Source organism: Dermacentor variabilis, unplaced genomic scaffold (genome assembly GCF_050947875.1).
Source record: "Dermacentor variabilis isolate Ectoservices unplaced genomic scaffold, ASM5094787v1 scaffold_15, whole genome shotgun sequence".
NCBI lineage: Eukaryota > Metazoa > Arthropoda > Arachnida > Ixodida > Ixodidae > Dermacentor > Dermacentor variabilis.
Window position 1 is genome coordinate 10,869,732 of NW_027460313.1, and position 20,257 is coordinate 10,889,988.

Here is a 20,257-nt window from a genome sequence, read left to right on the forward strand (position 1 = left end):
CCTGAGAAAAAGCACTTAAGCATGCACTCAATATAAGGCAGTATAGAGTAGCCGATTATTCCATGCAAAATACAGAATATTCTGTGCTTAAGAACAGTGCAGCATGTGCTGTCGTGAGGTCACACCTCAAGGCGAAATTTGCATTTACCTCGCTTACCCCTCCTTTACTGCTAAATTTTAAAATTCTTGGTGTGGGTTTTACAGTGGAATCACGGCATACGTCCCCTGATTTTGCAACATTGCGGGCTTCATGACAGGTTAGTGCACTCTCGTCGAACTTCCTGTAGAGAGATTGCATTAGAAGCCTTGGTGATACAATGCGAAATTAAGCACGTTCCATATCGTCTGACATTCCATGCGAAACAACTAACCCAACAGCAGAGACGTGAGAAGCGCTCTGCTGCCAGAGGGGATAAGGATGGAGGCACTGTCCCCTCTGTTGGGAGGTGGAGAGCATCCTTTTATATGCAGACAGCTCTAACTGGTTTCCAGGCTCCTTGTTTTTTATTCCCTCCTGTTCGCTGCCCTCTCATCAATTCCTTCCTCCTTTTTGCATTGCGCAACTACAGTGAAACCTCGTTAGACCGTAGTTGGCCGGAGCTCGGGAAAGGTACGTACTAAACGTTAGTACTGTTTAACCGAATAGCATGAGATCGCCCACTTACCTGTCGAAAACGGAACTCAGAGAGTGCAATGAAAGGGAAAAAAACATGCAGTATTTATTCACTTCGCGCGACAAAAGCGTTATTTTCGTTTGATGCCGTGGCAGCACGCCGACGACAGCGGCCTCAAACTTACTGAAGCTGCGTGCCAGCTTTTCAGCCAGCCCCCTCTTCTCGGCAAACACTCGCATGGCAGATTCCTCGTTGGTGTTACGTATTCACCGTGCACGTGCGCAGTAGTGCTGCAGAAGTCCCGGGGGCGCCTTTTTCATTACGGGTGCCGGAGTTTGGAATAATTTTCATTTGGAATAGAGTTACGTTATCGCGCCCCTATTGTCGTCGCGACGATTGCATTCATGAGGCTGAAACGCGCAGCTTATGCCACTGTCGGGCCTGAATCGCCCGTGCTATCGCTTTCCGTGTCGTCCTCGTCACTGTCGCTAGTCAACACTTCGGCAACAACAGAGGCAACGATGGCGAAAAGTCGAACTTCGTAGCCGACATATCTTCGCGGTCGCAGCAGCGCTCCCGAGCAACTTCTTCGCATTCCAAATGCCACACACTGTAGTCAACAGCAGATCCCTGTTGCGTGTCAGCGCCGACTTCTTCGTGTCACGTTCGATAGCACAGACGATGTCTAATTTTTCTTCTATGCTGAGCACCCGGCGTCTTTTTTATCCAAGCTTCGGAACGACGCGAGTCCTCGCTTGCACGACGCCAGCTCTCTGGCACCGCGTCGAAATGATGTTGATGTTGATGTGGCTTCACGCGCAAACGCACAGGGCGCTTGGAGGGCGTTGTTCCGATCTCAGAGGCGTGTTGTTCTGCCGGGCCGCCCGATGGAGACGGCGCAGCGCCGTGTTTGCGCGACGAAAAGTTCAAACGCTACGTTTTAACCGATGCGTACGCAGTAAGCTGGTACGGTTTATGCGGATACGAAACACATTATGTTCAATGGCCGCTGAGTCGGGGATTTGACTTTACTACTTTTAAAACGAAACTACTGTTTAAGCGGATACGGTTTAACGAGGTTTTACTGTACTTTCATCCCTTCATAGCCCTCTCACTGCACTTTCTTTCAGTGTTTTCTCTCACCAGCGTCTGCTCGCTTCGCAGGTTTGCGTTCACGTATACGGCTGACAGCGTTTTTGGCACTCTGCCAAGCCCTTCTTCGTACAGTGCCAGTAGTACTGTTGGCAGAGTACTTTGATGCGTCTGTTGCCAAGTCTCCTCATAGTGAAACTATCTCCGAAAGTGATCGCAGGAGAATACCACCCTCGTGCAAATGGAAAGTGTGAAAGCATGTGTGAAGATCGAAGCGATTGGGCACCAGAAGGCATGCAGACCGTATTGGATGTGCGGGTTCACGCACAAGCATCGAAAACTTCTCGTGCATCTGTCGTAGGGTTTTCAATTTTGCATGAGTTATTGTGCCATGCTGACACTGCTGGCAGCCACCTCGGATGAGGACGACGCCACAAATGCTGCTGTGCTTGTGCCTACATTCGTGAATATGCTGCATAGCATGGACAACATTGAGAGCTTCGTCTGTACAGGCAGTGATGCTGTAGGTGACCTTGGGAATATTGCTGCACTTGAAAGACTGCTCTTGCAGTGTGGCTCAAAAAAAAAATGTCGACAGTGAAACCCACTTATAACAATATTCAAGTGCTATGAAAATTCCATTGTTATAACCAGGTGGCATGAAAAATCAAAATTGGGGGATGGCAGAGCTGATATGAGAAAACCATATAGGCGGGGAAGCCAGTGCTGCTACCTACCAGCTTCCTCCGCTCAGCTGCTGATTGTGTTCACTTGTTTAACTGCTTCCTGGACGCTCCAACCGCGTGTAACAAGCTGCGGTTGTTGGCGTCAAAGAAAGGCACTGCCATAACAACTGCAAAGAGGTGTCACGGGTGGCAAGCGATATCCGAGCACTGCCGAGGCATTGCTTTCATGGCCCCAAAAGGGGCCTTTTGAAGATCATGAGAAGGCTGCCACGGCAGCCTGTCAGCTTGAGAAATCCAGAAGAAACACTAAGGCGAGATCGCTTCAAGCATCTCGCCACGTATTTCTCACTGGCTTTCACGAGAAAACCCTATGTCCGTCAGCCTTGCATGCTTTGCGCAAAGCTTGCCGACATCCTTCTCCAAGGCTTTCAGGGGCTCCGCGCAGTGTAGCGGAGGGTTCCTCGCGAAAATGAAGCCGTGCGCTTTATATCTATAGCCATGCCGAAATCTATAGCCATGTGCTTTCTTTTCACCGACAGCATCATGCATTGCCGATGATCAGCGGGCGGATCAGCCATCTTCCGTTTTGGTGGCGAGTCAAGAGAAGCTGAGAAACCACATGGCCAGGAACGACTTCGGTGCAACCAACAAAGACGAATGCGAGCTGGCGAGCAACATGCGAGCAATCTGCTTGTGGCGCAATTGGCGCAGTCCATTTGTGTTTTGAAGGGTGGGGCGATTTAGACCTATGGGCGCAGCCCATTCATGTTCGGAGGGGTGGACGGGCAACAAGAGAGAGCTGTGCGGAGATGGCAGGAAAACGAGCTCGCGGCAGCTGTTGGAGCAGCGGCCCATCGTGCAGCGGCTTGAATTTCTCATTTTCTTTTCTTTATTTTCAAGGATTTCGCATTTCACTACCTTTCGGCTCGGACACCCAGCAGCCAGACTTCGTTATAACCGATAATGCAGCATCGGGGTATTATAGTAAGCGGCTTATTTCACCATGGAAAACGTACAAAATTCGACGGTGCAACAGCTTCTCATTGTTATAACCGAAATATTGGTAAAACTGGGATCGTTATAAGTGGGTTCGACTGTATATGGAATTGACCGTTTTCTTAATTTTTTTTGAAGGTCTGTAAACGGGAAAAAGGACATTTTAGCATGCTGGCGGGCATGGAATCGCAGTACACAGTACGTTCAGTCTTTCAAATGAACTGTGATTGCCACCTACGCGGCAGCATTCTTTCTCCAATAATTTTTTTGGTGGTTTTGGTTTCCGATTTCTGCTGAGTATTAGCCTGTAGCTTAAATAGCGGAGACAATTTCTTGAGGGAGCTTATGCCATTGTTCCCCGCAGGGGAGTCTGCGTCAGGTTGCGACACCACGTACCCGAGCACACGAGGGTTGGACCCTCTTGTGTGTAGCTGTGCACAGCTTTGCCGTGTCCGGGAAAAAGGAGATCCTGGGTGTTGAGCTGATGCCGGGTGTTCGGACCATTACGGCCCCCCAGCGGAGGCAACATTTTGCCTCTGTTTCGCGTAGACGGCACCTCCAGACTGACCCACCCAGGGAAATCGGCAGTCGTCTTTTCCTGTCCCCCTCTTCAATCTTTTCCTTTCCTATCTTTCTTTTACTGTGCTATCATCTATTCTCTTCCGTCACTTGGCGGCTTGGGTTAACCTTGTGTATGTGCCCTCCCTTGGCTATAATATATTAGCTTATAGTGGCAATGTACGGTTGGCGCCCTCAGCCTTACGCGTTAAGTGCTGCAGCATTCCCAAGTTGGGCTCTGTGGTGGGTGGCCGCCATTGCTCTCGAAAAGAAACCTAAGTACTATGGGAACACCAGCAATTCCCAGCATATTTGATCGTCACCCTCAAAGGAGGGGACGCATTGATGAGCTAAGCACGTTTCAACCGAACAAAAGAGACCTATCCGAAATTCCATGTTGTGCATAGTGAGAACTCTGAAAAACAGGCCAGCTTCATTTCGCCATTCATAGTTGCAAAATCTTTGACCGAAGCCTTAGGGTCAGGTTATAAAGTGACGAGAACGGCTAATGGAGACCTTCATCTTGAGCTCCCTCAGAAACATCAGTACAAGAAGCTCGGCAGTCTTGTGACATTTGGTAACATACCAGTTCCTGTTACGCCACACCGATCCATGAATAGTTCATGCAGAGTTGTGTCAGAGGCAGACCTCCAAGATTTGACAGAAGCTGAACTCCTGGAAGGGTGGAAAGATCAAAATGTCACCAATGTAAAACATATTATCCTTAGACAAGACTACAAAGAAATCCCTGCCAAACATCTTGTCCTAACATTTGCATCTAGCATTCTGCCAGAAACCATTGAAACAGGATACATTAGGTTAACTGTGTGACCATATATCCCAAACCCTAGACAGTGTTTCCAATGCCAAAGGTTCGGCCATGGCTCACAGAGCTGTCGTGGTCAAATAACCTGTGTAAAGTGTGGAGTCCAGGGCCACCCCTCCGACAACTGTAGTGGCACACCTCGCTGTGTGAACTGCAGTGGTAACCATCCAGCCTACTCACGCTCCTGTCCGAACTGGAAGAAAGAACAAAACATAATCACCCTCAAAGTCTAAAGAAAATATTTTGTTTAAGGAAGCCCGTAAGAGGTGCTCACCTTTCCACAGCATACCTTATGCTGATGCGGCGTGTCGGGGTGGGGGGGGGGGATGCGGGGGTAGCGTCGCAGCAGCCAATGCCAAGTGCCCAGCCAGCGCACAGCGAGCTGGTACCTTTGGCTCCTGCCCCCAGGGTGAAAGTACGTAAGCCCACTTCACCCAGCCAGCAAACAGGGTAGGCTACCCTTGGGTTGCGGGCCCCACAAAAGTTATCTGCGGCAACCTGCGCTATGCATAGCGATCCCGCAGGAGCGATAGCGGCCCCGAAGGTGGGTGCAGTCAAAGCTGCCTCATGCCGGCACAGCTCAGACCCAAAGGCAGCTCCATCGACCTCCAGGTGCAGGGGCGCAGGGGTCTCGCGGAACTTCTTGCTCGCAAGAGCGCATGTCCGGCGCCTCAGGCAGTGGGCACTACACTTATCCTGATGGCGCACCAAGCACCTAAGGAGCGGTGAGGCTCCTCGACCATACCAGCAAGGACAAAACCCATGTTACAGGGCCTTGAAAGAGCTCTGTAATCTAAGGCACCACTTCCGTTTTTGTACACGCAGCACCAATTTACTTTCAGTATGGATACACAAATTATTCTATGGAACGTCAGTAGTCTTAGAAACCTTGATGACAAGCAAGAACTTATCCACGAACACAATCCAAAAGGGCTGTGTTTACAGGAAACTCACTTACCGTGTTTACTCGTATAATGATCGCACTCGCGTAATGATTGTACCCCTGAGTTTTGTCGTCAAAATTCGATTTTTTTTTTCTTTCCTGGGTAATGATCGCATCCCGAACTTGTCGCAGTGATATTTCGTGTGCCAAGTCTAGCTAATGATGATCGCGCTTACCGTCTGTTAAATGCTGTCAAATGCTACACGAACAACTCTTGAAGATAAAGCAAGCGCTCTGCACGTGCCAAACATTCTTAAGCAGATATCCACTTTCATTCCTTTCACTTTCCGCACTCCCATGAAAAAAAAAAAAGCTACAACCTAACTTGCCTTGGCTTTATTACTTGTAGGCTTCATAATGGTTTTGGCCAACAACAACAAGAAAGGCGTCTTTCGATTTTTCTCATCTGCACTCGTGAGCCCTCAACAAATCGCAAGCGGCAACTATACTGGCCACGTTTACACTAATACGTTAAAGTGTACCCCATTCATATGCCGACGCTTCTAACACAGCTAAGATATTCGGCCACCCTTAGCGGAAACATGCCATATTAGGATGGTAGTGAAGACAAATACCGCAGTTTCCACAGCATACCCGTCATGTGTTTCTATGTCACTGGCAGCTATGTCCCCTCAAAGTGGACATGGCTACGGTATTGTCGCAAACTTGCCAATATTAACGATATTATTCATTACTGTTATGGAAGAAACTGTTTGAATGTGGGTAATGTGCTCGCGAGAAGAAAAAAATCACGTTCAGCACGTTCGGCTTGCTCCACCAGTTGCCATATGCCATATTTGTTTTGGTGTCCTGCACTGTTACAGTGGCAGCCACCTGCTTATTGACCTGTTGTTCTCCCGCAGCAAACGAGGGTTGAAAAAAAATATATTTTCGCGAAAAATTTAACCCGCATAATAATCGCACCCCTAAATTTACGCGATTTTGTTTTTACAAAAATGTGCTATCGTGATGCAAGGGAATACGGTAAAATCGAAACACACAAACTTTCTCCGACAGTTTGTTACATTTTGCAAACATTGCAATGATGCTGTCACATCATCCCTCGGTGTTGCCATTGTAATTCATAAAAGCATAGCATGTCAACATTTACAGCTACAAATGCCCCTTGAAGCAGTGGCGGTTCAAGTTGTTCTCCTAAACAAACTTATCACCAGCGTCTCACTTTACATACCCCCATATTACCACTTACACAAACATTAATTTCAGTCCTTTATAGATGAATTGCTAGAGCCTTATCTCATCCTTGGCAATTTCAATGCACGGGGGTGTGCAAGGGGGTGTGGGGTGGCTCTCACATAGATGCGCAAGGTCGTCTTGTTGGACAGTTTTTTTTCCTCTGATGCGTGTCTCCTGAATAAGAAGGAACCTACATATTACTGTCTTGCAAGCAGAATCTTTTTTTCTATTGATCTTAGCATAGTTTCCCCGTCTATATTGCCTGAACTTGAATGGGAAGCAACCACTTCCCCATATTGCTGAGAACATTAAAAAAAAAAAAAAAATCTCCACCACAGGCTTTTTGGTGGAAGATTGATACAGCCGATTAGGAGAAATTCCGAACGCTTACTAGTATCTCATGGGCTGACATGTCTTCGTTAGGAATTGATGCTGCTGTGGAGTATTTTACAACTTTCATAATAGATGCCGCTTTTAAATGCATATCTGAAGTAAGTGGTGTGGCATGCAAATGGTGTGTCCCGTGGTGGAATGGCGAATGTGGGAACGCTCGTAGGAAATGGGACAAAGCGTGGCGGTTGCTATGCACTTCTCCTACTGCGGAGAATCTTGTTAATTTTTAAGAAGGTAAAGTCCCAAGGCAGGAGAACGCACTGACAGGCCAGAAGAGAGAGTTGGCACAAGTTTTTATCGGGTACAGATGATGAACTCGTATACAGATGAGGCCAAAGTCTGGAACAGGGTTAATAAGGTGAGAGGGTGACAAACATATTCACTCTCTTTGGTAAACACCCAGGGCGATACCTTACAAGACCAGGCAGACTCACTCGGGGAGCATTTTGAGAGTATGTCAAGCTCAACCAATTATTCGCAGTCCTTTCTCAAACATAAACAAATAGAAGAGTGTAAGCCGTTCATACGTAAATGCCGACAGAATGAACTGTATAACCATCCTTTTAGTATTGCAAAGTTAGAGCTACCTTGATCACATGCAAGAGCTCTGCACCAGGATCTGACAAAGTCGTGTATGAAATGATCAAAAACTTAAACACTGACACACAAGTAACACTACTTGCACTTTTCAACACTTTTTGGGCTGTCGGATACTTGTCAACTGCATGGAAAGAAGCCATTGTGGTCCCTGTTTTGAAACGGGGCAAAGACCCTTCCACTGTGGCAGGCTACTGCCCAATAGCTCTCACAAGTCGCCTTTGTAAGCTATTTGAAAAAAAAATGATTAATCGGCGACTCATCCACTTCCTTGAACTGAGCAAAATGCTTGATCCCTATCAGTGTGGCTTCAGAGAAGGACGGTCCACAACCGATCATCTTGTACGTATTGAAGGAAATATCCGTGACGCATTTGTACACAATTTTCTTATCCATATTCCTCGATATGAAGGCGTACGACACAACATGGCGCTACGGAATCTTGAGAGACTTGTCTGAAATGGCCATCCGTGGCAATATGCTAAATCTAATAGAAAGCTATTTGTCCAGTTGTACCTTCCAGGTAAAAATCGGCAATGTACTGTCACGTCCATTCATACAGGATACTGGCATACTCCAGGTAGGCGTGCTCAGCTGCACACTCTTTTATCATTAAAATGACCATACTTCGTGCTTCATTACCACCGGCCATTATTTACTCTGTCTACATGGATGACATTCAAATTGGTTTCAAATCCTTTAACCTCGGAGTATGTGAGAGACAGGTACAGCATGACTTGAACAAGATGTGCAAGTGGGCAGACAAAAATGGATTTAAAGTCAACCCTCACGAAAGTTCCTGTGTTCTTTTTACAAGAAAGAGGGGCCTTGTTCCAGATCCTTGTGTAGAACTGTATGGACAATAAATACCTGACAACAAAGAGCATAAATTTCTAGGTATTATATTGGACTCCAGGCTCACTTTCATTCTACACATTAAATATCTTAAAGAAAAATGTCTAAAAACGATGAATTTACTGAAACTTCTATCTCACACTACATGGGGTAGTGATGGGAAGTGTGTAATGAATCTTTACAACAGCCTAATTCAGTCACGGTTTGACTATGGTGCCATAGTGTATAACTCTGCCGCCCCAAGCGCGCTAAGAATGCTGGATCCTTTCCACCATCTAGGTATCCGATTAGCCACTGGCGCTTGCAGAACAAGCGCGATTGAAAGCTTGTATGCAGAATCAGATGAGTGGTCACTCCACTTGCAGAGAACATACATCAGCCTCACATATTTTCTCAAAATACACTCTAATCATGAACATCCATGTTTGTCATACCGTTATCGATATGACATTTGCTACACTTTTCCGCAATCGTCCCTCTGCAAGACAGCCTTTTTTGTTGCGCTTGAGGGAGCTTAGTGATGAAATGCACATTCCACTCCTCGAGCATCGCCTAATGCATGGGAGTGGGAGTGGCAGGTGGTAGTATGGTGGCTGCTCCTTGGAAGGGGCAGCTGGTTGTATGTGACATATCCTTTCTAGAAGTTACAAAGCATGCTTCAGAGGTCGAAATCCGAATGCATTTTCTAAAACTCCAGTACAAGCACTCGTGGACAGTTCTATACAGACGCTTCCAAGTCGCATGCCAGGGTGTCCTATGCAGCCGTTCGTCCATCCTTCTCGGAATCGATGTTCTGCATCCAGAAACAAGCATCTTTATGGTCGAGGCCTACACAGTATTTCAAGCTGCTGCCGACATGCCAGCAGCTTGCATACATGCTTGCGTATGGCGTATTGTTAGCTGTGAAGCATAGAAGGAAATTAAAATTCCAAAAAGCACTTATATATACAGACTCCCTAAGCATTGTGAAGGCCATGATGTCACTCTGCAATGACTAAAATCCAGTACTTAATGAACTCTATTCCTACCTGTGTAAAGCGTATCTATCTGCTGTATTTACTCGCATAATGATTGCACTTTTTTGTCAAAAAAATTGATGCCAATTCAGGGGTGCAATCATTACGCTGGTTAAATTTAGCACTAAAAGAAACATTTTGTTTTCTCATCCTGCATTTGCTGCGGGATGACAAGCAAGGCGGCTGTCGTTGTCATTGCGGGACACCAAAACAAAAATGGCGGCCGGCGGAGCAAGCCAAACGCGCCGAACGTGATTATTTTTCTTCTCATAAGTACATTACGCGCATTGAAACAGTTTCTTCCATATCAGTAATGAATAATATCGTTAATATCAGCAAGCTTGTAACAATAACCTAGCCATGTCCACTTTGAGGGGACAGAAACAGAGAAACAGAGATCCTCGATTCTCCTCGCCTTTTCTCCTTGGCTCCCGAGGACGGGCCGCAGCATTCTATGGAGGCGCGTTATTTTGGGCTAGTTTCACGGCCCAGTGGTGTTCAAAATTTTGAGAAATGCCGATAACCACATCGATAATACTCAAGGCATGTTTTCTGACGAGGTTTGTTTTTTTCCTAACGCCGTATAAACGGGGCATACTGATATAAAAGGAGCTTTGAGGCGAGTTCGATACTGCAGACAATTTTTCTGCCTCATGATGAGATGCTTTACTTTGTGCGTCTGAACTAGTATTGCTTGTGGCACATCTCTCTGCATGTGGCTTATTAAGCCAAAGCCTTAGATCTCTTCAAGGTCGTGTTAGGAGGTATTAAAAAAAATATCATGTGACCCAAGGAATGCCGGAAGCGAACCAAAGCATGTACAGAGGTGTAAAAGAGATGATTACTGATTAACAAAGTTAATTAATGATTGATTAGTGATTCTATTAATATAGATTAAGTTTATTAAGGAGAAATAAGGTGCATTAAGGAGAATGAAGGTCGATGCAGCAGGATTATAGCAGATTAAGGTGAATGAAGGAGGATGAAGGTGCATTACGGTGGAATAGGATAAAATATGTTGCGGTGCTAAACATTATTTCCTGCAGAATATTTCTTGCATTACTACTTCATGACCACAATCACGATTGGTTGCTCAATGTGCGTAATCAAAGCACATTGATGCAATGATTTTGGCTCGTGATAAATCAATAGAAAAAGTTTTCCTACAAAACCAAACTGCAGAAAGGTGTTTTTAAACATTCGCTATTAAAGGGAAGATTCCCGGCCTCCTTCTAGAAGTCGATATCAACAGCAAGCGTGCGCAATCATGTGAACACCCCCTGCACATTTCCTGTATTCATGAGAACACCAAATAATAATCGTCACCCACTCATGCATGCGTGAATGTGCAGTTCAAAGCAAATTCCAAAAATCCAAGGTGTCCTAAAGTATCGCCTAAGAGACGCGAATGCGAGTCTTGTAAAACCTACTGTAATTCACCTTAATCCACCTCCATCACTCTTCTGCCACCCTATTCCACATTAATCCTCCCTAATCCACCCTTATCAGTCTTATTTTTCCGTCAACCCTAATTCACCTTAATCCATCCTAATCGACCTTAATCCTTTCATCCACCCTAATTCTTTTTAATACGCCTTAATCATTGATCATGTACCTTAATCCTCCTTTATACACCTTAATCATCTTAATTCACCTTAATCCTTGACCATGCATCCTAATCCACCTTAATACACCCTAATCAACATTAATCCTCCCTAATCTGCCTTAATTCAATAACTAATGAATGATTAATTAACTTGGCTAATCATTAATATCTTATACACTGCTGGACATGCTTTGGGTCATTTCTGGCCTTCCTGGGTGGCATGATATTTTCTGTTCACAACGCTACCTTGAAACAGAGATCTAGACTTTCGCCTTAAAACTTAAAAAAGAATGCAATCTGGACTAGCTAGCGCTTATCACTTGCAAACCACGGGTATACTTGCTGCTAATTTTTTTGGGCCTGCATTCATTGTATGACTGACGCACACATCAACGTAAACTGAAAATAATAGCTCCTCTTCAAGCCGCTATTTTGGTTTTTGGTAAAACAGGCAATGTGCCCTAAAAATAACAAAAAGTGCGATTGAGAGGCTGTATCATCGCTCAGAATTGCTGGTGAGCAGGCCGGGAGAACTAAAAAAAAAATACAGCATTAGGGAGTGCTTTGATACAAGCAATAAGAAAGACGCCTCACCTCGCAAAGAACATCGGAACAACAACGGAACAACTACGGAACAAAGTTCTTTCAGGCAATCTTATGCATATGAATAGCCTTGCTGCTTTGCTTTGCACTGCTTCCTGTGCAAGCCGTCACGCTTTTTGATGTGGTGTCACAAATATTGCATAACCATCTTCAGGCTTCTTGATGCAGTTATATGTGCAACAGCACGGCCTAGCACTAGCACATAGAGCAGGAAACACAGCGTACAACGTTCGTTACGCCGAGCTAAAGCGCCGAGCCAGCCGTGCTCAGGAGAAAAATGGCGCGGACGAGAAAGAAAAACAATCAAAACGCAAGATCCGCGCGTTTCCAAGGGCAACGGCAGGGAGACCAATCGTCCTGGAGAAAAACGGGGGCAAAACTGGTTGCCGTGGGGGGGCGGGACGGGCAAGGGGCGAGGAGGAGGTGAGGAGGCTGTGCAGTGGCGGCAGAGTTCAAAAGAGTGCTGGTACTTTAAAATTATCAAGAGACTTTAACCCTCGGAAATCAGTTGCCAGCCTGTGTCGACACTGCAAAAGTCCATTTTGTATGCCCCATTTTAAGAAAAATTGCCGCTTATTTCATCTGCTGTAGCCAATAGTACATTTTAGCACGGTCTGTTAAAAGCGAACTTCGTTGCATTAATGAAATAAATAGAACAAATTAAGGCTGAAATACAGTCGGTCATATCCGAAAGTGTTGTACACGGGCCTGTTGTAACGAGCAGAGACTGTATTCAATACCCCGATTTGTGCATTGCATCATTCTTGTGAAGAATAGCCTTGCTGCTTTGCTGTCTGATCGCAGGGCTGACTGATGACATTCGTTCAAACTTCACCATAATGAAGGACTTAGCCAGTGAGATGAAACTGGACCCTGCGAAACGTGTGGTCAACCTCCAGGAATTCATGCGAAACATGAACAGGTATGTGGACCAGTCTTGTTTTCCAAGTTTGAAGTCGCGTGAAAGATGCTTAATTTCTTTGTTACTCTTACTTACTAAATGTTTAAGAATGCAGTTACGAACATATTTCTTAGAGTGACTTTTTTTTAATGAGCGTCCTTATTGCTTCTAAGCCTAAGCTGGAGTTGCTCGCTTCTCTCATGGCTCTGCATTCCTCACCGCGTTAAACCAAACTACCGAACCTCGACTGTTACCCTGTGGATCAAGTGTCATTTGTGCTGTTGATACACAGCCTAGTGCATTTGTTGCCCTTTCGACTGTGCTACGAGAATCAACGTCGTTACCACTCGCTGCCTCTTCCACACTGCTATCAGCAGCCATAAACCCTGACCTGACCACTGCCCAGAGTCACGATCTGCTCGCACTATTAGAAAAACACCGTTCCTTGTTCGACATCAATTTGCCGGCCTCGGTATGACAGCTGCTACGACTCATCGCACACACACTGACCAGGGGCATAGCCAGGGGGGAGGGGGAGGCTTATGGGCCTTCAGCCTCCCTCGTGCAAAAATTTTTTCACGCTGTCCATGCACTGTCGACCAAAGCAACCCCCGGCGCTGGAAATCATTCTGGATTTTGTCTAGAATGTCTTTTTCACGCTTGAAAAGACATTTCCCCATGGGCATTGCGAATTCTGCTGGATTTCGCGGCAACGCCCATGCATCAGGAGTCACATACCACAAGCAACCCCACCCGAGCACAAAGCTTCAAGGGCGTTTTGATGGTGAACGGGCTCCCCGCGGAATCTACGGAGCGCATGGATGTCAATTCCGAAACTGTATGGGTATAAAGTTCTCATAAACATTTGATGTGAAAGGTGCATTGACATTTCCAAAGTTGTGCTTTAGGTATTCAGTTGCGGAAGTTTGTGGATTTAATGTTGTTATAAACATTTGACGCCGAAGGTGCATTGACTTTTCTAAAGTCTTAGGTCGGAACATACAATGAGACAAGCCAAATCAACACACTATCAGACAAGTTTACAAAGCATGTAGCGAGGTTCGATGACATGAAGCGTTCTGGTGGTTCATTTGTACCATCGTGTCGCATAAAAAAATATCCGCATTTTTTTTTTCACCTACGCCAAAGCATCCATGTGAAGACACTAAAGCCAGCCAGGGTAAATACGTTCTTATTTATTTATTTATTTCGCGAGGACACATTGAGCCTCTTCAGTTTTTTTGTTCTCGTTACCCTACCCACAGGCTGCCAGAGCCAGCCAGAGTGCATGCGTTTTTCTCGTGTTGTGCCGACCACCACGCGGTGCACTTCGGTGCGCGTTTGGTTTTCTCTAGCCGAGTGGATTTTCACCTGGCAGAGTTTTGGATGCCTTCTGGCTAGCAGACGAGAAAAAGAAACATGAAACAATTGTTGCTCACTGCCATCACTGTGAGGACTTGACGGTTTACACCGTGTTCGCTTGAGCGCAACCTCTCTGAAAGTCTTGTCTCGCCGTGTAAAATACTGAGCACTATGCGTATGGTTCTCGGTGGACCAAGCTCTTAGTTTTTCTTCTATATTAACTCGGTAGCCACATTAAGTGCCCAAAGTAGGCATTGGATTGTGGCCAACATACTCTCCTTTGTGTTTTTTTTTTTTTTCATTTCGGTGCCCCCACCCTACAAAAGGAAAAAAAATACATTGTTGCGGCGCAGCAAATTGTTGCATGGTGAAAGTTCGATTTTGTTGCTTCTTTTGCGGAAAGTAATCGGCCACAACATGCTTCAGTTGCCGGATACTATTATTTTATTGCGATAGCAATTATATGGACACTCCAGGCGCATTCCTGCTGTCGCCATCGCCCTCATGTTTCGTATGAAGTCCAAGGGCGATAACATCGTGACCACGTGCCACATGCTGTATGTGCGAGTGAAAGCGTGGATGGGGGGAAAGTGGGTGAGCCGACGATGGTGGCTCAGTCTTGTGTGCGCAAAGTAAAATAGCTGGGAGCAAGCGCGCCGCCTTCCATCGCGCGTGATACATCGGGGAGAATGGTTGGAATGAGGGCGGGATCTAGGATTCTGTGAATCTGTGATTGCGCAACATGTTTATTTGCCTTGTTTGATGCATTATATACAGTGAATTTTTCTTAGATACGTAGATTTATTGGAGACTTATACGTATATTTAAATATAAAATGCGAGGTTTTGTGTATACGTGCAGTGAACTTTCTTTCCAGTGACACTTTTTACCCTTTATCAAGCATTTTTATATTCCATTGTATCTTCGCATATCTTCACACAGGCATCTCTCATTTACAAAAGTGGCATGCAGGTGTGAGGGTAAATACTCTTTAATGCTCTTATAAATTGTGTTGAACATGGTTGCGTGACGTAATGGACGCTTCAGAAGTTGAGCAGCAAGAATTTGTTTGCAGCATCTTTGGCAATGGCAATGCAGTTATTATTCATGTATTTCATCCCTCGACAAATTGTTTAAGAGATAGGTTTAGCTTGGGGGGGCCCAACTCCTACGCAGCCTATTCAAATACGTGCAAAACGCAGAAACGCTTTTCTGAGATAACCCATGGATCGCTTCTAATGAAATTGGTTGCATATTTGAGAAAGTTAAATTCTAGTATCTGTTGTAAGCGGAATTTCGATTTAGGGCCTGAATTTTGTTTAGAATATTTTGAAAAATTCAAAAGCCCCCCAAAACATAGAAGCACGACGTTTACAAACTAATAGCTCTGCATGAAGAAGAGATATCGCGTTTCTGTAAATGGCATCTATTATAAGAGTCAAAGCGGACAAATTTGGTATGTCGGTTTTTATCTTACGTGAATTGTTTATGTGGTGTACAAGGGTTCTGCAAAAGCCGTATTTCCATAATACTAAATTTTTTGAGATTCATGTGTAACATATCAATTTTGTCTGCTGTAGATGTACTATTAGATGTGATTCACAGAATTGATATTATTTTTCATTGTTGAGTTACAGTTTTAAACGTGATAGTTTTGTTATCTGAAAATTTGCTATTTTTGCCAATGTTGAATAAATAATTGACAACTAAATGAAAAATTTGAAACCAGAAGTCAGTAGAATTATTTTTCTTTTAAATGCAACAAACCTTGTCAAACTTAGTGCAGTGGTTGTCGAGAAAAACGAATTCACCTTCTACATGTATTTATATAGCAGCACCCGAGCTAAAGCATCCTCTTAATGAGGAGGCCAAGCTGCTGCGTGAGCGCCCCCCCCCCCCCCCCCCCCCCCCCTCCCAAACGAAATTTGTGGCTGCACCATTGACACTGACGGCTCCCGCATTGCTCACCGGCAGCCATATCACGTGTCTCGTAAGGGCGCAAAATCTTAGAGGAAATTGTATCGGACATGCTTCGACGGAATATAATACAACCTTCCTGAAGCTTCTGGACCCCTCCAGTTGTTCTAGTGCAGAAGAAAGAAGGTTCAGTGCATTTTTGGGTTGATTACCGTGGCTTGGAACAAAATCACGCGCAAATGTGTTTACGCTTTGCCACGGATCGACGATGCGCTAGGTTCTTTACATGGTGCCGATTATTTTTCTAGTCTTGATCTTAGATCTGGCTATTGGCAAATACCGGTGTCAGAGTCCAGCTAGGAGAAAACCGCTTTAGCCACCCGAGAGGGGCTATACAAGTTTAGTGTGATGCTTTTGGGGTTCTGCAATGTGCCTGTCACCTCCGAACGCATGATAGATAATGTCCTGTGTGGTTTAAAATGGAGGACCTGTCCTTGCTATCTCGACAACATCGTAGTGTCTTCAACCACTTTCTCAGAACATCTGCAGCATCTTGAACAAGTGCTAACCTGCCTTGCAAATGCTGGCATACAACTCAACACGAAAAAATTTACTTTCAGAGGAAAGACTATCAAAATTCTGAGGCACTTAGTCAGCAAAGGTGGCATTCTACCGCACACTAAGAAACTTTCCACCGTCCTTGAGTTTCCTCGTTCTCTGCGCCCAAAAGAGCTGCGCAGTTTTCTCTGACTGGCCTCATACTTCCGGCGCTTCATACGCAACTTTGCTGTGCTTGCGTCTCCGCTCCATCAACTCCTCTCAAATAATGCACCCTTTGTTTTGCCCGCCGATTGTCAAAGTGCCTTTGTGTCACTTAAGCAGGCCCTGATGTCTGACCTGGTACTGTGCCACTTTGACCAATGTGCAGCTACTATCATTCACACTGATGCCAGCATTCATGGTCTCGGCGCTGTTCTGCTGCAACGTGACACCACCTTGCATGAAAAAGTTGTTGCTTACGCCAGTTGGACGCTGACTGCTGCTGAGAAAAATGACACCATCACCAAACAAGAGTGCCTTGCGTTTGTTTGGGCAGTGCAAATGTTTCGGCCATATCTCCGTGGCCGTCACTTTGCAGTCGTTGCCGACCATACTGTACTGTGCTAGCTATGGTCGCTAAAGAACCTATCGGGTCGCCTTCATCGCTGGGTGATCCGTTTACAAGAGTATGATTTCGATGTTACCTACAGGTCTGGCAAGAGTCACCAAGACGCAGATGCTCTATCTCATTGCCCTTTGTGGAGGAATAATGGCTCAGCATCGCCTAATCGTACTGATGTACAGCCCAAGCCCACTTCATCACCCCTGTCCGTCTCAACGCTCAACCGGCTTAAACCTAATCGCCAATCTGTCCTTGTTTCCCACCAACGTGCCGACCCATACTGCCGAACTATTCTCGACCGCATGCAAGGCTCTGCTTCACCTCCAAATGCCCAACTCCATCGACAACTTAAACAATTCAAGCTTCACGATGGCGCTTTGCATCGCTATATTTATCACGTCGATGGCAAGAAATGGGTACCCATCATACCACATTCTCTGCAATGTGAGGCGCGTGAAGCCTTTCATGATGATCCGACGGCAAGTCACCTCGGATACCACAAGACAAACAACAGAATACAAAGTCAGTGCTCTTGTCCTGGCCTCTCTTCTGCCGCGTCCAGGTACTATTATGAGCAATATGAAAGGGAACACAGGAACGTGTAGAGAACATCCTCAGACCCAGCTATATGGGTGATACGCAGCGGCCACTGTCGGAAACAAAGTGCAAAGGGGGACGCTGTTCTAACAACTGTTCGCACTCCCGCCGTGCGTCTGCAAAGTGCGGAACTTCGCATCGCCAGCAGACAGTGATAACACTGTTCGATATTGCGTCACTGGTAACTTTGCGCCGAATCGTTACAAAAGGTAGCACTGTTCCCGACTTCGATATTGATTTATGGTAAATCTTGTAAATCGGGAAAAATGGTCTTTAAGGGTGAGTTCAAAATAAGTTTATTGGCGCTTGCCGAATATTAAAAAGATATTGAAGCAAATGAAATAAGGCAATAGTGTCATCGCAGCTTATGCTCATCCTTTGTTTTGTTCGTTGGGGGCCTAATAACGCGTCATGCCACCGTCGACTTGGACGATGGCCTTCATTCTTTGGGGCAGAGACGCGTAGAGAGCCTCGATAAATCCGATATCACGCTGAAGGCGCTTTCACTCATGTTCTATTGCTTCCCATGGTTGAAGTTCACCAATTCTAGTGACCTCTTCGAAAGGTTCACTTTCATACGGCCCCAAACGTGTTCTATAATGTTCATGTCGGTACCCTTCGCGCACCACTGAAGTTGCATTACCCCTCGCTCTTCCAAAATGCGCGCCACGTCCTTCGATGTGTGAACAGGAGACAAGTCCTGCTGGAAAAAATAACACCCATCCGGGTGCGGCCCGTTCAACACATAGGGGATCATCTGGGGCTCGAGCAAATACGCAGCACTGGTGAACCTCCCATCAATTCTCACCAGTGGGCCTAGGCCTTCGTGGGAAATTGCCCCCCAGATGTTCACAGACACGCGTCCGCTGGCGGCCACCTCCTGGATATTCTGCGGACTACAGCATGTGTTTGCGGTCCACCACACTCTCTTTCGTTGGTCCCAGCGGCTCGAGAACATGGACTCATCAAAGAAAACTACATACCTCCATACCTCCACTCGCTCTCGCTCCAGCTGTGGTGTTCAGTAGCGAACCTCAGGCGAGCTGCTTTGTTGGCTGCGGTGAGCAGAGGTTTCTGTGCAGCGATGCGACTCGCAGTCCTGCTTCTCTAAGCCTTCGTCGTACCGTGCTGTTGCTCAAGTTGTCCAAGCTAAGAGCACCTTGAACGTCCTTTGCACTTTGAAATGGTTTGTCGCTGACGGCAGCCACGATGCAAAAGCCTTGGTCGTTCATTGTTGATTGGGGTTGTCTACGGTGCGGCGCATCGTTTATACGTCCTTCGTCTTGGTAAGCCTGAATAATCCGGTTGACCATTTTCAATGGGCGGCCTGTCATGAGAGCAATATTGTGCTGCGTATAACCTGTTTTAGACATTTCTGTTATATCTTCCTGCTGTTTAAGAGGCACTCGAGGCATCTTGAGGCTACAAAATTAGAATTGACTGCTCTGCGTGGGCCACTGCAGTGTGCTACGTGAATTTTTCTGAACGAAATTCGTGCAACAAAGTCGCACAAGAGACAGTTTATCAATGTTCTTCTTTTTTTCAATTTTTCTTTATTCTATTCCTCTGTCGTCATTGGTTCGAGCACCACCGCTGTTCAATGTGCCACTGACAACCGGGTGCGTCGATTCAAATAAAGAATCGGTTTGAAATACAAGGCAAACTAGGTCTAAGAGTACTATCAAGTGGTTGCACGAAGAAAAAAAAAGAATGAAAGAAAAGAAAATGAATCGGTGTCAGTCACTGGCAAGGATTACTGTCTTATCGGCTGTCGGACGATCCATAACGTAAGCTGCTCCTTTGTAGAAATGCCAGCATGGTGGGAGTGCCAACAGTTAGTGGAAGAGCGCCCTCCTTTCCTCCTTTGTTTTTCACTGTGCCATCCATGTATCGCTCCGAGTCTGTTTCGAGGCTGTTTGCCATGCGTTCCTGTGTTCCCTTTCATATTGCTCATGATAGCACATCGCATCATGCGCTCTTTGTCAATGCTGCAAACGACCTACGACTCCTCCTTTCTCTTTTGCAGCCTCTTCCTTGTCCCACTTCGCCTTTCGAGGTCCTCAGAATAGCCTTGTATGGTCCTCTTCCCAAGACCTCCAATGGCATTTGCTTGATTGCTACGACCGTCGACCATCTGACAAGCTATGCTGAGACAGCCTGTATGCAATCTGGGAGTGCCACTGAAGTCATTGATTTCTTTCTACGCAACATCCTCTTACGTCGCGTAGCTCTGCGTATTCTCCTCAGCGGCCATGGCAAAGCCTTCCTCTCATCTTTTCTTACCGAAGTTCTGCGCACCTCCAACACCTTTCACTAGACTACTTTGAGTTACCAAC

General features: G+C 45.9%; 1 protein-coding gene across 2 annotated transcripts in view; it reads left to right on the forward strand.

The window, feature by feature from the left end:
• The window catches only part of LOC142567952 (piwi-like protein 1), a 215,234-nt gene that overhangs the window by 102,628 nt on the left and 92,349 nt on the right, over window positions 1-20,257 (forward strand). For both annotated transcript variants that reach the window (XM_075678034.1, XM_075678035.1), the window contains exon 10: window positions 12,787-12,904. In XM_075678034.1, coding sequence (XP_075534149.1) covers window positions 12,787-12,904 — 118 coding nt within the window. The remainder of the gene's footprint in view (window positions 1-12,786; window positions 12,905-20,257) is intronic.